At 38.3% G+C, this 14,675-nt stretch overlaps 1 protein-coding gene across 1 annotated transcript in view; it reads right to left on the reverse strand.

Moving 5' to 3' along the window:
- LOC110446995 (whirlin-like) overlaps positions 1-12,089 on the reverse strand; it is an 18,074-nt gene extending 5,985 nt beyond the window's left edge. Inside the window, exons 1-2 of the mRNA XM_021492365.1 lie at positions 11,831-12,089; positions 1,977-2,128 (exon numbers count right to left, since the gene is read on the reverse strand). Of these exons, the coding sequence (XP_021348040.1) occupies positions 1,977-2,128; positions 11,831-11,938 (260 nt within the window). The 5' untranslated portion in view covers positions 11,939-12,089. The remainder of the gene's footprint in view (positions 1-1,976; positions 2,129-11,830) is intronic.
- Between the last annotated feature and the right edge of the window lie 2,586 nt (positions 12,090-14,675).

A 14,675-nucleotide genomic window follows, 5' to 3' on the forward strand; every position in this document is an offset into this window, starting at 1 on the left:
CCCAGGTCCTATCTCCTACAATAAAACCTCCAACCCCAGGTCCTATCTCCTACAATAAAACCTCCAACCCCAGGTCCTATCTCCTACAATTAAACCTCCAACCCCAGGTCCTATCTCCTACAATACCAACCCTACAGCAAGTTGTATTTCTTTCAATACCACCTCCCACGTCATGTTCTATCTCCTTCAATAACACCTCCTACGTCAGTCACTATCTCCTCCAATACCACCTCCCACGTTAGGCCCTATCTCCTTCAATACCACTTCCTACACCAGACCCTATCTCATTCAATACCACTTCCTACACCAGACCCTATCTCCTACAATACCAGCTCCCACGTGAGGTCCTATCTCCTTCTATACCACCTCCCACGCCAGTCCCTAACTTCTTCAATAATACCTCCTGCGTTATTCCCTTCAATACCACTTCCTACACCAGACCCTATCTCCTTCAATACCACCTTCCATGTCAGGTCATATCTCTTTCAATACCACCTCCTACGTTAGGTCCTATCTCCTACAATACCACCTCCCACGTCAGGTCCTATCTCCTTCAATACCACCTCCCACATCAGGTTCTATCTCCATTAATACCACCTCCCACGCCAGTCCCTATCTTCTTCAATAATACCTCCTGCGTTATTCCATATCTCCTTCAATACCACTCCCTACACCAGACCCTATCTCCTTCAATTCCACCTCTAACGTTAGATCCTATCTCATACAATACCACCTCCCACGTTTACGTTAGGTCACACCTCCTTCAATAACACCTCCCACGTCAGGTCCTATCTCTTTCAATACCACCTCCCACGTTAGTCCATATCTCCTTCAATACCATCTCCCATGTGAGGTCCTATCTCCTTCTACACCACCTCCCACGCCAGTCCCTATCTCCAATAACACCTCTTACGTCATTCCATATCTCCTTCAATACCACTTCCTACACCAGACCCTATCTCCTACAATACCACCTCCCACGTTAGTCCATATCTCCTTCAATACCATCTCCCACGTGAGGTCCTATCTCCTTCTATACCACCTCCCACGCCAGTCCCTATCTTCAATAACACCTCCTACGTAATTCCATATCTCCTTCAATACCACTTCCTACACCAGACCCTATCTCCTACAATACCATCTCCTACGTTAGGTCCTATCTCCTACAATACCACTTCCTACACCAGACCCTATCTCCTACAATACCATCTCCTACGTTAGGTCCTATCTCTTTCAATACCACCTTCCACACAAGGTCCTATCTGCATAATACTTTTTTTGTAATTTCACAGTTGCACAAAATACAACAAATTATAAGTGTAATCTTTGATATTATAAGTTGATAGATATTTGTGATTGTGTTGTTCTTTTTGAGATGATATTGGAGTTGTGACAGGAATTATATAGAAGTACTCTGACTACGACACCGACATTGTGATAAGTAATACCAAGCTGCAGTTGATTATATCCTCCTACTTACACCATTGCTTTGTGTATCGTACATTTTTGTGTTCATACTAATCATCGTAGTACCTGTATAAATAACGTATGGTTGTCTTTATACACAGACTGGGGTATAATATTTGTCAGGTGGTAGTGTACAATTAGGTTAATAATAACCTCTTCAAATACCACAATGTTCGGACTTTCGTGGTCCCACAGTTCTTGTAGATACTGTATTACATGTGTGTGATACTCACTTTCTCATACTTTCTTGACTGCTTTATCTATATGATCGATGTTTTGCAAACGGTAAATATATAATTTAATGCTCAGTTTGTCGCATGTAATTATCACAATGCTATTTGGACTAACGAGATTTCAGTACAGTTGATGTAATGGGCACTTTTTCATATACATATTCAGACCAATGGATTTTCACAGTATATGTAATTCTCACGTTCTCATCAATACGTCTAACTATTGAGTACTCCGTCCAGACCGGCGGATTTCCACACTATGTACATATTTCTCACCTTCTCACATATAAATCTAATTCGTTCCCTGCTCGGATGATCTCCATCTTGGCTTGGTCGTGACGTAAATACTGTGTGGGTGTGTGTCCAATCTGTTCCAGACCGTCCCCCGCCCTCAGTCCACTCCGGTCAGCTATGCCCTTTGGCTTTACCTGTAAATGGGAAGTGAAATACTTAATATACTTTAACAAATGCTGCTACTATAACTAAGGGATCGCATGCACTTCTCTGGAAATGAGGCATATCTACAGTACCCGTTAAACCTCTGTAATCCGGTCTCCTGTCAATCCGGCAATTGTGATCATCGGATACTTTGATGGAGATCAAATACTAACGACTAAGTGTTACATGCATATGTATATCTCTATTGTTAATAAGATAGCTCCTCAATTGATAAAGATATATCAGATATCTAGTAAATTAACAGAGCTATCTCAATTAGTTTATGAAATGTATCCATAAATTAAGAGAAATGTCTCTTTAAAGTATTAATCGTTAAGTTAGCTCGCGATAGCTATTCCTTAAAACCACCCAGTCCGTTACCCCTTGAAACCATGCGTCCATTACCCCTTCAAACCATCCAATAAGTTAACATTCTAAACCATCTAAAATTATCCGTCAATTACCCCTTAAACCATCTATAAACATCCGTCCATTACCCCTTAAAACCATTAACCACCCTTCAACTGTCCCGTCAATTGCCCCTTCAAACCGTCCAGTCAATAATCATTTAAACCACCTGTTTCTTATGTAAATAGGACATGGCCGTTATTTTGTAGTGAACTGGGTTGAACACATGAGATTTTTAGTCAGGTATATTTGTCTGATCACGATAACTCATTCCACTGGTGTTCGCCAAGCAGTCTAATTTTAACCTGTTATCCAAATATCTGTTTTAAATGAGTCAAACTATCATACATACTTGATCGTAGCTTAGATAATCTACATGGTAACCGGTGCTTAGGATCAAATGCAAGCTCGAAGCTTTAATTTTTAGGAACTAAAAAGGTCTATAATCACGCCCACACTGACATATTAAATACATGGTTTTCATCCACTGAAACGTGCAGGTTACGACCCGTGTTTTAATATAGCACACATCAGTATTTGACGCTCTGATAGCATGTAGCTTATTGGGGAATGCGATAGTAATGCCCTGCTCCATTTGCACGAACGTTTCTTATTTTATGGAAATTCATGAACTTAAGATGCACAGAGGGAAATGCTAGTGTGGTTGACATAACGAGCAAAGTATGTCCCCGATGACGTCATTTCTCTACAGACTACATTTCTTAAATCCGTTTGTCATGGAATTATCTATGTGTAATTCACAAACGCCATACCCATATTGTCCGGCTTCACGTGTCGGCCTTTTGGGGTAAGCAAACAACGCCACCGTTACTGTCAATGCAAATTTTGGCATCTACATCCCAACATTACCTCTACTAGTTTCGACCTTCTGGAATCAAAACAAGGAAACCGTTACTATAAACAGAAGTTTGGAGTCATCTCCCTACAGACTAAACATGTGTTCACACCCTGTACATGAGTCCTAGTTTCGACTTTCAGTAGTGAAAGACATGTTCAGCCGTTTGTTGACGCTTTGTTTTGCATATTCCATTCCCTATCATATTGTTATGAACTTCACAAAAACGTTACCTCTTGAGCGAGTTTGCGTTTCAACTTTCCTGAGTATTTTACGTCGTCAACCCAAAGTCGCACTATAGACTTGTCTGCATTGACTTGTTCTTCATTAGCAATGTCAAAATATGAAGGCGTTACATTAAAAATGTTTATAAACAGAGGCCAATGCTCATCAAGGGGTTTGATAATTACCTAACACGTTTAAATGACACCATGGATTTCTATATTACTTCTATCTTTGATATAGCGTAACATTGAAAGTAAAAACGATTCTAGTAAATAACGAACAAATTGGAACTCTTCATCGTTGGAGATACAGCACAGAGAGATGGGACTTCCTCCCTAATGGGGTGTATAGCCAGGGCGTGTCGGTAAAGATCTATGGCTGCATGACCGAAAAAACCCAGTATGTATGTAAAATAAATTGTTATAGATCACGGCTTCACTCTATTCACCGTGTAAAATATATTATTTGTGAACACATATGTGAAGTATTAATTCTACTCTTAATGCCGTATGTTACAGATAGTCAAGGAAATGCGCAACAGCGAACAGTGTACGTTTCTTCGCAGTCGCCTTGACCTTGCACCCGACATGCACACAAGATGATGTTTAAGCCATGGCGGATAAAACTTTCGGTTCGGGTTTGTTGTGTATCATTGTGACACAGGCAACACACCAGGCCAAAATATAGACAGAGAGATATATCAAGTAACGATACACAGCTCTGCCACTGTGGAACCCTATCACACTGCATGCTGCTTTACATAACGCTGTTTTGCATGTAGCGTTTGCGCGGCAGGTCCCTCCGTTATAAGTATATATAAAGGTCGTATTGTAGTGCGGAGAATATAAATATGAACCGACATGCGCATTAAAGTAAAGCACGTACATGTTGTGTGTATATGTCACACTAGCGTTATATATATACATTGACACATGACGACACGAATCTATCGGGTAGGCTTTTGATCGGTGGCGAATCCAATGTGGGCGCGACGTAAGCTTATATTTCTACAAGACACCTCCTGTAAAAAAATATCTTAACATTAGTTAAACAAAGTTGAAACTATTTTTCGTCTTCACCTCCCACTCCACTCTTGCATGGTAGAAGATTAATAAAAATATTTCAGTAAACCAAGTCTGCTTTGGTCGATTCGATTTTTAGGATCACAGAGACGCTGTGTTGTTCTCTTCAAATGTACACAAAAATACAGCACAACCCGCCTTTCTGTACGGTGGCTTTAATATGACATTTCGTCTTTTCGCTTTGTCGCCCGCGAAATAACGCCAAGCGAAAAAACGAAATAGCAAAAAGACGAAAACCTGCCAAAGCGAAATAACGCCAAACCGAAGTGAAAATAACGCCAAAGCGTAGAAATAAAAGGACATTTTTTCTCCCTCTTTTTGGCGTTATTTTGTTATTTAGCTTTGGCGCTTTTTCGTCATATAAACCACCATATTTCTGGGCGAAATGGGTAAACAAGGTTCTCAAATACCACCATGTCATAACCACAAGACCATCAGACTTTTATAAACACATGTATTTATCTCTTCAAATTGAGCCGTTATAGTTTAACCCGGGATATTGGCCTTTCGTTCAGAATACCTCTGCACCACAGCCCGGTTTTAATGGAAAACGAGTGTCAAAACTGACATTTGTCGGGAAATCATTTATAGCATTTATCGGACCCTATAGCAGCTTCTATTCAGAGTGGTATCTACAATATATTGGGGAGATTTAGTTTTGATACAGTAACTGTAAACAACAGATTTGTTTTCACGAAACAAGTTTGTTTGCAGATTGTTGTTCATAGAATACCTACGTATATTATGTTGTTTAAATTAGATTTTAAGTATACTGTACCTAGGTATATTACTTTGTTTAAATTTGTTTTTAAGTAACATCTAGTTTTAGTTTTTTGTCTAAATAAGATTTGTATATGCTTCAGTATATGCTACAGTAAATTTAATTGTTCTCCTCGTCACTTAAAATCCTCATGGATAAGCCATCAAAAAATGAAAATGGGCAATTTTTGGATTTGCATAATCTTGCTGTGAAGGGTTTGTTTCCCATACAGTGACTTATACAATAGGCAGATACGTTGGAGTTTGAAATGACATTGAATTGACCTTGTGTTTACCATGAAGACATTCTATTGGAAGTTTCTCAATCCTACCAGCACGCTTTTAACGCCTTGTGTCTTATGCCCATGTACAATACACTTTACACGAGATGATTGCACCAAGCTAGGACTTGGAGGGGTTGTGTCATTCATCATAAATACCGACTTTAATGCTTATTGCAGAGAAATATTTACGTTTTCTGGAAAATTCTTCTGGAACAATTAAGTTTTGGCTACGCGGCTATGTACGTTTGGTTTGTCCTCATCAACAGCCGCGTTCTCTATATAACGTGCGTAAATACGGCTGGTCTATTACAATGTACATTGTTCGTTTTGAGATTAAGAAAACAGCAACATTTTCCCGATGTAGGTACATGTTATTAAGGTAAACAGACACGTTACACACAGCTAATTATCGTGGCCTAAGCTCTTCTGTCTGGCACTGACTGCAATTTTAAAGTTAGAAATCAGAAGTTTACTCCTACCGGCGTACTCGGCACTATGCCATACCGGCGGAGATGAACCAACGACCTCTGTAACATTGAGATGCCAGCCGATACGGTTTTTACGCCTCCGTAAGAATATCTCGCCGTAAAATTATTATCGGAGAAATTCGAATTAGTAGTTTCTTTTAAGACATTGCTGTATAAACTTTTACTAGCATTGTATGTCGACACCTTGTCTATATACAAATTATTTACGGATGAAGTGCCAGACTTCCTGGTTACTCCTCGCTCATCAGGAATTGTGTAGTATCATCAGATATCGTGTAGTGATCATCAGGAATTGTGGAGTATCATCAGATATTGTGTAGTATCATCCGATATTGTGTAGTGATCATCAGGAATTGTGTAGTATCATCCGATATTATGTAGTATCATCAGATATTGTGTAGTGATCATCAGGAATTGTGTAGTATCATCAGAAATTGTGTAGTGATCATCAGGAATTGTGTAGTGATCATCAGATATTGTGTAGTGATCATCAGGAATTGTGTAGTGATCATCAGGAATTGTGTAGTGATCATCAGATATTATGTAGTGATCATCATGAATTGTGTAGTATCATCAAATATTGTGTAGTGATAATCAGATTTTGTGTAGTGATCATCAGAAATTGAGTAGAGATTATCAGCTATTGCGTAATAATTTCAGACATTATGTAATAAAATTAAGAAAATGCGTTTTGTGAACATAAAAAATACGACCAACGCACAAGAAAACGACCGTTTCAAAGCCAGCCTCCTCTTTACTCAAAAGAAGTATCTGTACAAAACCAACATTTCATGTATATTGATATATAATACATTATATTTCTTCTTAACGTTACATCAGTGTACTATCAAGGTGAGCTGTAGACACTTTGATGAAGTAAATCTAGCCGATTATTAACGGACAGTGTACTCACACACAGTCTGGTGTAATCTTAAGTGAGGTGCGTATGCACGAGATTTGATTGATGCATTGTGTAAACGTCGAATTCAATGCTTTGCTGGTGTACGTTGATCACGTGATACCTATTATGCATGTCTACACTTGTTTACATCGTAATATGAAATAATAACACTAATTTATTGCAGGCGAAAGATGGAACCTCTATTGGTACACTGTGTATTGTGTTTGTTCTACATGACATTAAAAACTACGTATGCGTTTAGGTTTCAGTTTTACTAGAGGGTATCGAAGAATGCAATCGTTAACACTCTCTTATATTTTTGTAAATCGACATTAAAAATACATATATTTGATGCCAAATTCACATTTGTTCTCTACATGTAATTCTATACGAATTCCTATAATTGTCAATATCTGACGAGTAAACACGATCAAGCGGCCTGTCAATAACTAGACCGGAACAACGCTCTCTTCGTGTTGGAGATAAGCCCACACAACTTCCGGTGGCGCGGGAGATGCGATCTGGTGCTAATGAGAGTACCAGCTGATTAGAACCGATGGCCGAGGAAACATGGGTGTTGTAGTTAATTTATGGCGACACTACAGAGATAGCCTGGTTTTGTCAAGTCCGATATCTATACGCGGTGGTGCCATTCCGTTGCTATCTCATCCCGTTGTTTCTCGATTTCTTAGTTAACATACTCCCCACTCTTTCCCGAAACGTCTATCAACCATCAGCTGCTCAGCTGCCAGGACTCCGACTCAATCTAACCGCAGTTCCTTACTAACCTACGCTTTTGGATTGCTCTGTGGTAAATTTGCACTTAAATGTTCTGGAATAAGCCGTTATAATACTGCACTGTTTCTTGCAAATGTCCCTTTACTCTTTATCGAGTCCGTTTCACGATTGATTATGTATCGATATTTCGTTTCGTATCGATTGCCCCATTGCTTATTACCAACGCTTTTATATCAATTGCCCCATTTATCCCTACAAACGCTCCTTCATAAATTGCCCCATTTCACCTTACCAACGGTCTTGTATCAATTTCTCCATTGCTCCTTTAAAATGCCCTTGTATCAGTTGCACCATGGCATCTTTCAAACGTTTTCGTATCAATTGCCCCAATGTTCATTACCAACGCTCTTGTATCAATTGCTCGATTACTCCTGACCAACGTTCTTGTATCAACTGCCCCATTGTTCATTACCAACGCTCTTGTATCAATTGCCCCATTGCTGCTTTAAAACGCTCTTGTATCAATTTCCCCATTGCTACTTTAAAACGATCTTGTATCAATTGCCCCATTATTCATTACCAACGCTCTTGTATGAATTGCCCCATTGTTCATTAACAACGCTCTTGTATCAATTACCCCATTAATGGGGTAATTGATACAAGAGCGTTGATAATGTACAATGGGGCAATTGATACTAGAGCGTTGGGAATGAACAATGGGGCAATTGCCCCATTGTTCATTACCAACGCTCTTGTATCAATTACCCCATTATTCATTACCAACGCTCTTGTATCAATTGCCCCATTGTTTATTACCAACGCTCTTGTATCAATTGCCCCATTGTTCATTAACAACGCTCTTGTATCAATTGCCCCATTGCTACTTTAAAACGTTTTTGTGTCAATTACCCCATTGTTCATTACCAACGCTCTTGTATCAATTGCACCATTGTTCATTATCAACGCTCTTGTATCAATTGCCCCATTGTTCATTATCAACGCTCTTGTATCAATTGCCCCATTGTTCATTATCAACGCTCTTGTATCAATTGCCCCATTTTTCATTACCAACGCTCTTGTATCAATTGACCCATTGTTCATTTCACACGCTCTTGTATCAATTGCCCCATTGTTCATTACCAACGCTCTTGTATCAATTGCCCAATTGTTCATTACCAACGCTCTAGTATCAATTGCCCCATTGCTACTTTAAAACGCTCTTGTATCAATTGCCCCATTGTTCATTACCAACCATCTTGTATCAATTGCCCCATTGTTCATTTCCAGCAGTCTCGTAACAATTGCCCCATTGCTCATCATCAAATATATATAAACTAGTTAATTTATTTCTATACATATGTATGTCACGTCTGTTTTTAAAAACAACTTACCAGACTTGAGTAACAATTTTAATCATACACCACCAGCTTAAGCTTTGTCCTCCGCTCCTATTCTCCTATTTTTTGCTCGTCATTATCAAACATATAACTTGCTTACTCCTTTTGAAATTTGACGTCGTCTGTTTGGTATGGAGTAGAGCGCGGGTGTAATAGAAACTCGGTGAGCCTTTATTTAGGATTGCCGTTTTGTATACACAGGTCATCCCGTTATTCTTATGTATGTCAGTATAGCCCCAAGTACTGTCACTTTATGTTAATTATACATGATTTATTACACCGTTTTTCCATCAGCACATTTTAATAGCTTTTTTATTTAAAAAAAAGAAAACATCAAAATAAATCGAAATGACTTTCTTTGTTGGTTGTTTGCTGTGTACTAATTTGCATGTATACATATGTAATATGTCATCAGAATTTCTAAACGTCTCTAGACATAATGTCTTTCCGTCAATTAAACTACGACATTCCAGAGCACATTTCAGGCACATACAATGTAATTTGAACACGTGTAAAAGTTTAATCAAGACTGACACGAAAACTTTTTCAGGGGGTACACTTGTCTGATGTTTTAAGTCCCATATTCACTTTCATACCCTATCGAGGTTGTAAATATATTTTGAATTCCAAACGCCCCAGAGCGATCTCTCGGGTCAGGATGAGCTCCAGAGGTCAAGAAAGGCTCCAGGGGTCAAGATGGTTAGCGAAACACATACCATGGGCTATCAGAGACATTCAGCTACGTGGTCATCTTATCCAAAGGACAATGGCCATGTCTAAGTACATGGTTAAATAGCCTATACAAATGGATGTGCATCTAATCGTCAGATATTTAATGTCCTTTGTCGTAGGTACTGCGATAGCCATAGAGGGGATAAAAGTAAGGATATGGAAGAGATAGTTGAAATCGGCCGAGGTTTAACAGTAGTGACTTCAATGATATTTACTGTGATAAGTAAATGTGTATATTTACTTTAGTATTTATCTACTATATATTTGTACAAACATCTGAAAGTCGCTGTAATCAACTCTGAAATTGAAGCTGCATACCTGTGCTGTCAGATGGAATGTTAGGGACACATGATAGCATAAACGTTCACATTTGTAAACGTTAAAAGGGGACAGTGTCCCCGGACTGTGAAGCTCCTTTAAGATAAAAACGTTACCCCGAAGGTATAGATCTATAGGTACATTGTGAAGTGTATGTACACACCCTCCCACATGTCAGAACTAGGTAGGCATTATTATATACAGAGCTACAGGGGGAGTACAGGGATAGCCGCAATACTGATCACCGTGGTCACTTCAAAGTGGTTCAACTACTACACTCACTTTACTTTGCTACTTATCAGAGATAATGTAAATACCTATACACGGCCCTAATGACTGAACGCCAGCTCTATTCTCCACTTAACTTTCTATTCCCCCTTGGTCACCCTCCGCCAAATTTGGCACCAGGGAATCTGATAGGATATAGCTGCTGTAAGTTAAGTGTTATCCCATACGGAGGCTCCCTACGGGGCACCAAATTCAAAATAAGAAATTGATTTTAATAAAACAATTCTGCTAAATTAATTTTCATCCATAATCTCTAGCGCTAGAAATGTTTATATCGATGAATTAGAATAGTGGAATTTCAAACTAGAAGAAGATTTGGAAACTAACCAGCCCCGTATTGGGCCACTGTTATGAAGAAGATGGTAGAGACAAGGACACATGTTGATGGGTAGCCTCAGGGAAAACATCGTTTTTTTTTAGTGTGGTGGAATATGCTAACGCTGTTTAGAAAACTGCAGACAGACTGAGTCGGTCAATGAGAACCGAGCACACATGTTCGTGTTATAAAAAGGAGCCGAAATATCAGTAAAAATATCACACGTTACCCTCCTGCTTTAATAACTTTCCTCGATAATGGGTACGCTTGTTAAAGTTTAAATTAAAGCGATTTTAATCTTCGCTATACTACTGAAAGGTTTTCTATATTTACCCCCAGATATTAACCTGTAACACATGACCTGGGTTTACACGAACGAAAGGGGATCGCTTTCAACCTCGTAGTTTGTTAACAGTTTGTTTTTAGTTCACAAACAATGCGTTTTGTTCCAGCGTGTACCGTTTTTTGTAAGATATGTCCTAGTTTTCTTAATAGCTTTACTTCCTACAAAATGTGTACTTTATCTACAATCCTTTACATTCATATAGTCAGTGACTTTGCAAAACCTGGGTTTGAGGCAATCTTGATAGACCTTTGCTTTGATATCAGCACCGGTAAAAGGGGTTCACATATTTTACGTGTTAAAATATATAAACTAAAATGACTTCAGAAAATATTATGAATTTGAAATCAGAAACATTTGTGTATACACCACATACAATCAAATGAGAGTATTATTTTTATGTTTACTTCAAGTGTCGTAAAATGTTCAAATGTAACCATGCGATACACTTTTACTGACATGAAAGTAATTTGTTGTCGTAACGTCACTGTCACTTTCAGCATTTTAGTTAGCACTTCAATGATATGGCACGTTGTATGCACACAGGTAATACGTACCTTTTGGATGAACACACACGTACCGTGCTCCTGTCCGCCCTGGATGCTGAATCCCCAAGATGTAGCCGATACATTTCTTCTCAATTGTACCAAAACATTATCGGTCATGTTGTAATTTTTGTCAAACTTTTGACAGTCGGTAATGATAAAGTACAATGCTCCCGACAGGACGCTATATGTGGGTCACAGAAGATTTATATATATATACTAGTTTCTCTTCTCAGTGCGACTTAATGCCCGGATGTGACGTTTGGTACACGTGTGTACGGTACTCCTCCCCCTCTTAAACCTCTAACCCCGCTTTACCTAGAATCCTCGCTCTCATTAACGCGGATAACGCGAGTGGAAGGTCGTGTCTTAGCTCACGTACAGATACATACACTTGAGGAAGTAATTTTGATTTAGCATTTTACCACAAAATCAATGGAAACACACCTTCCTTCATACAGATGAAGTTGTGATAGGGTTTTTAAGTGAAACTCAAGGCAACAAGATCGTCATTGTCATATATGTATATACACCTCTACCTGGTTATAGTAATTATACATTGCACTTCAAATGGAATTTTATTTATATTTAGGGGTTCCTTTATTTCATTACATCATCATTACGTTGGCAATGCATTGGACCCGGCGATATTTAACCAACTATTCCCTGTATTTAGTTAAAGGAATTGTCACCAGCATATCAAGGAAGGCTTTCGGGAAACTAAGGTTCATGATACAGACAAGGATTCGCCATGCATGCATTGTTATTATAGTGTTTTACCTCTAACAGAGAATTTTTAAGACACATTACAAAATATTGGGAAAAGTGTCTACCTAACGGATCACACTGTTGTGGGTTTAGTGGTACGCGCGCTCACTATATAAAGAGATGGACCAGGGATGTAGCCATCCTCGATATCCAGGGGTTAGCTCACTTTCGCCCTCTACACCCCTGGAAAACGGTAAAAATTGACAGGCTTTGAAGTCGGGCATTGCTCCTTTGTAATCTTCAAAGGACAAGTATCAGCCTATAGTGATTGGTCAGGTGTGTTTTTTACCTGACACCAATCAAATAGCTGGCCGCGTGCCTTCAATTTTGCTATGACATATTCCAGGGGTGTAGAGAGCGAAAGTGAGCGTTACCCCTGGATATCGAGGATGGGATGCAGCATAAGAGCTATCACTATTGAACCCAGTGACCTCTTTAAATCAGGACAGCAGCAACCTGATGAGTGACCTCAGCATTGTGATGTCCCCACTTGACCGGTGAGCATGACCTAATGTCCCTGGACTTTGGGGGAAAGCCATCCTTTGTGATTCATATCCGTAATACTGTATATATATGTACATATCACTCACACAAACACTTGGAAATGAACTTTTACCTTCCGTCTTTGTATGACCTGACCAATGACGTCATGTACCACTTATAACGATTACATGGTATATTATAATAAAATGAGTTGGTCATCGAGAAAACATGTAACCAATCAGACAAATATATAATTGCCTTGTTTTCATCGATGAAATATTTCCTTCTGTGTCACATGCCATTACAAACGATACAGAATGTTTCAGTTTCTGTGAAATCCGCTTACCTAAACAAACCTATGACTACTTATCCACCTTGCCCATACTTTTTTCATGTTATATCGTGAAGGATTGGACAAGACAATAAATAGTTATGTCGATGTATAGACCGAAAACCGAAGTGCACTCTTTATATAAATAGCTCTCTACGCGGCTTATGTAAAGAGTGCACTTCGTTTACGGTTTTAACGTCGATAGAACAATTTATTATCTAGCCCAACCCTAAATAACCTTAAAAAAGACAACACAAAAAGCGATGAGGTCGCATACCACAATGTTTGGTATTTGTAATTCTAACTTCTCATTCGATGAAGTTGGTCGGCGATAAAATTACAGCGCAATGTTGCGTTTTGTGCAAAATTCTTTTCTTTTATCAGAAATGAATAAATAGTTATTAACTTTGAACTAGAACTGTCTGTTTAAATTCAATTATAATGAATAGCCATGATTATTTTGGGATTATAGGCTTATACCGAAAACCGCACTTTTGTGCATAGACCGCTTACTGAATTTTTCTTAAATATATATAATACGATGATCTATATAAAGTCATTAACTATATATTCGAAAAAGAATTCAAATATGTAATATAATGCCTTTCTTACTGTAATAAATGAAAAAAGCTCAATAAAGCGCGAACAATCCCAGATATGGGGCATTATCATTGTGTTTGATGCTCTTCACAATCTTGATGGGTTGTAAGTAGTGCCAGAATCATGATATTTCTTTACATGAATAAAGTATGAGTCTACTTCCAAAAAAAATGTTCCCGGTTTTTCCATAACCTCGATCTGTACAATCTTTCGGTTCAGGACGATTTTTAAAAAACCTTTTACCATACCGGAAACCATTCAGAAACTTCCGTCATAATTTAGATAGTATGACAGAAAGACCCGAACAGTTTAAACTGGAAAATATTTATTTGTGATAGTTCTTTTTGTTTTTGGTTTGTAACAATATTATGTTTTGTTAAATTTAACAAAGAACTATACCACGGTAAAAAAAAAAAGAGAAATTATTATTAATGAAATGAAATATTCTATAAGATTATGTATCACAGTAATCACAGGTACATGTACTAGTCATAAATAATACAAAACAGTAGAGAAGAATGGCTATAGCAAAGCGTTGTATATGTTTATCATATATTATAGACCTATGTATCGAAGGAAAATATCTTTACCAGTACATGATTTTTATGTGATCGTAATAACAATGATACATTCTGTAAAATTGTATACTACAATTAAAACAGTGACACTTTATAT

Source organism: Mizuhopecten yessoensis, unplaced genomic scaffold (genome assembly GCF_002113885.1).
Source record: "Mizuhopecten yessoensis strain PY_sf001 unplaced genomic scaffold, ASM211388v2 scaffold3101, whole genome shotgun sequence".
In the NCBI taxonomy this organism is placed as follows: domain Eukaryota; kingdom Metazoa; phylum Mollusca; class Bivalvia; order Pectinida; family Pectinidae; genus Mizuhopecten; species Mizuhopecten yessoensis.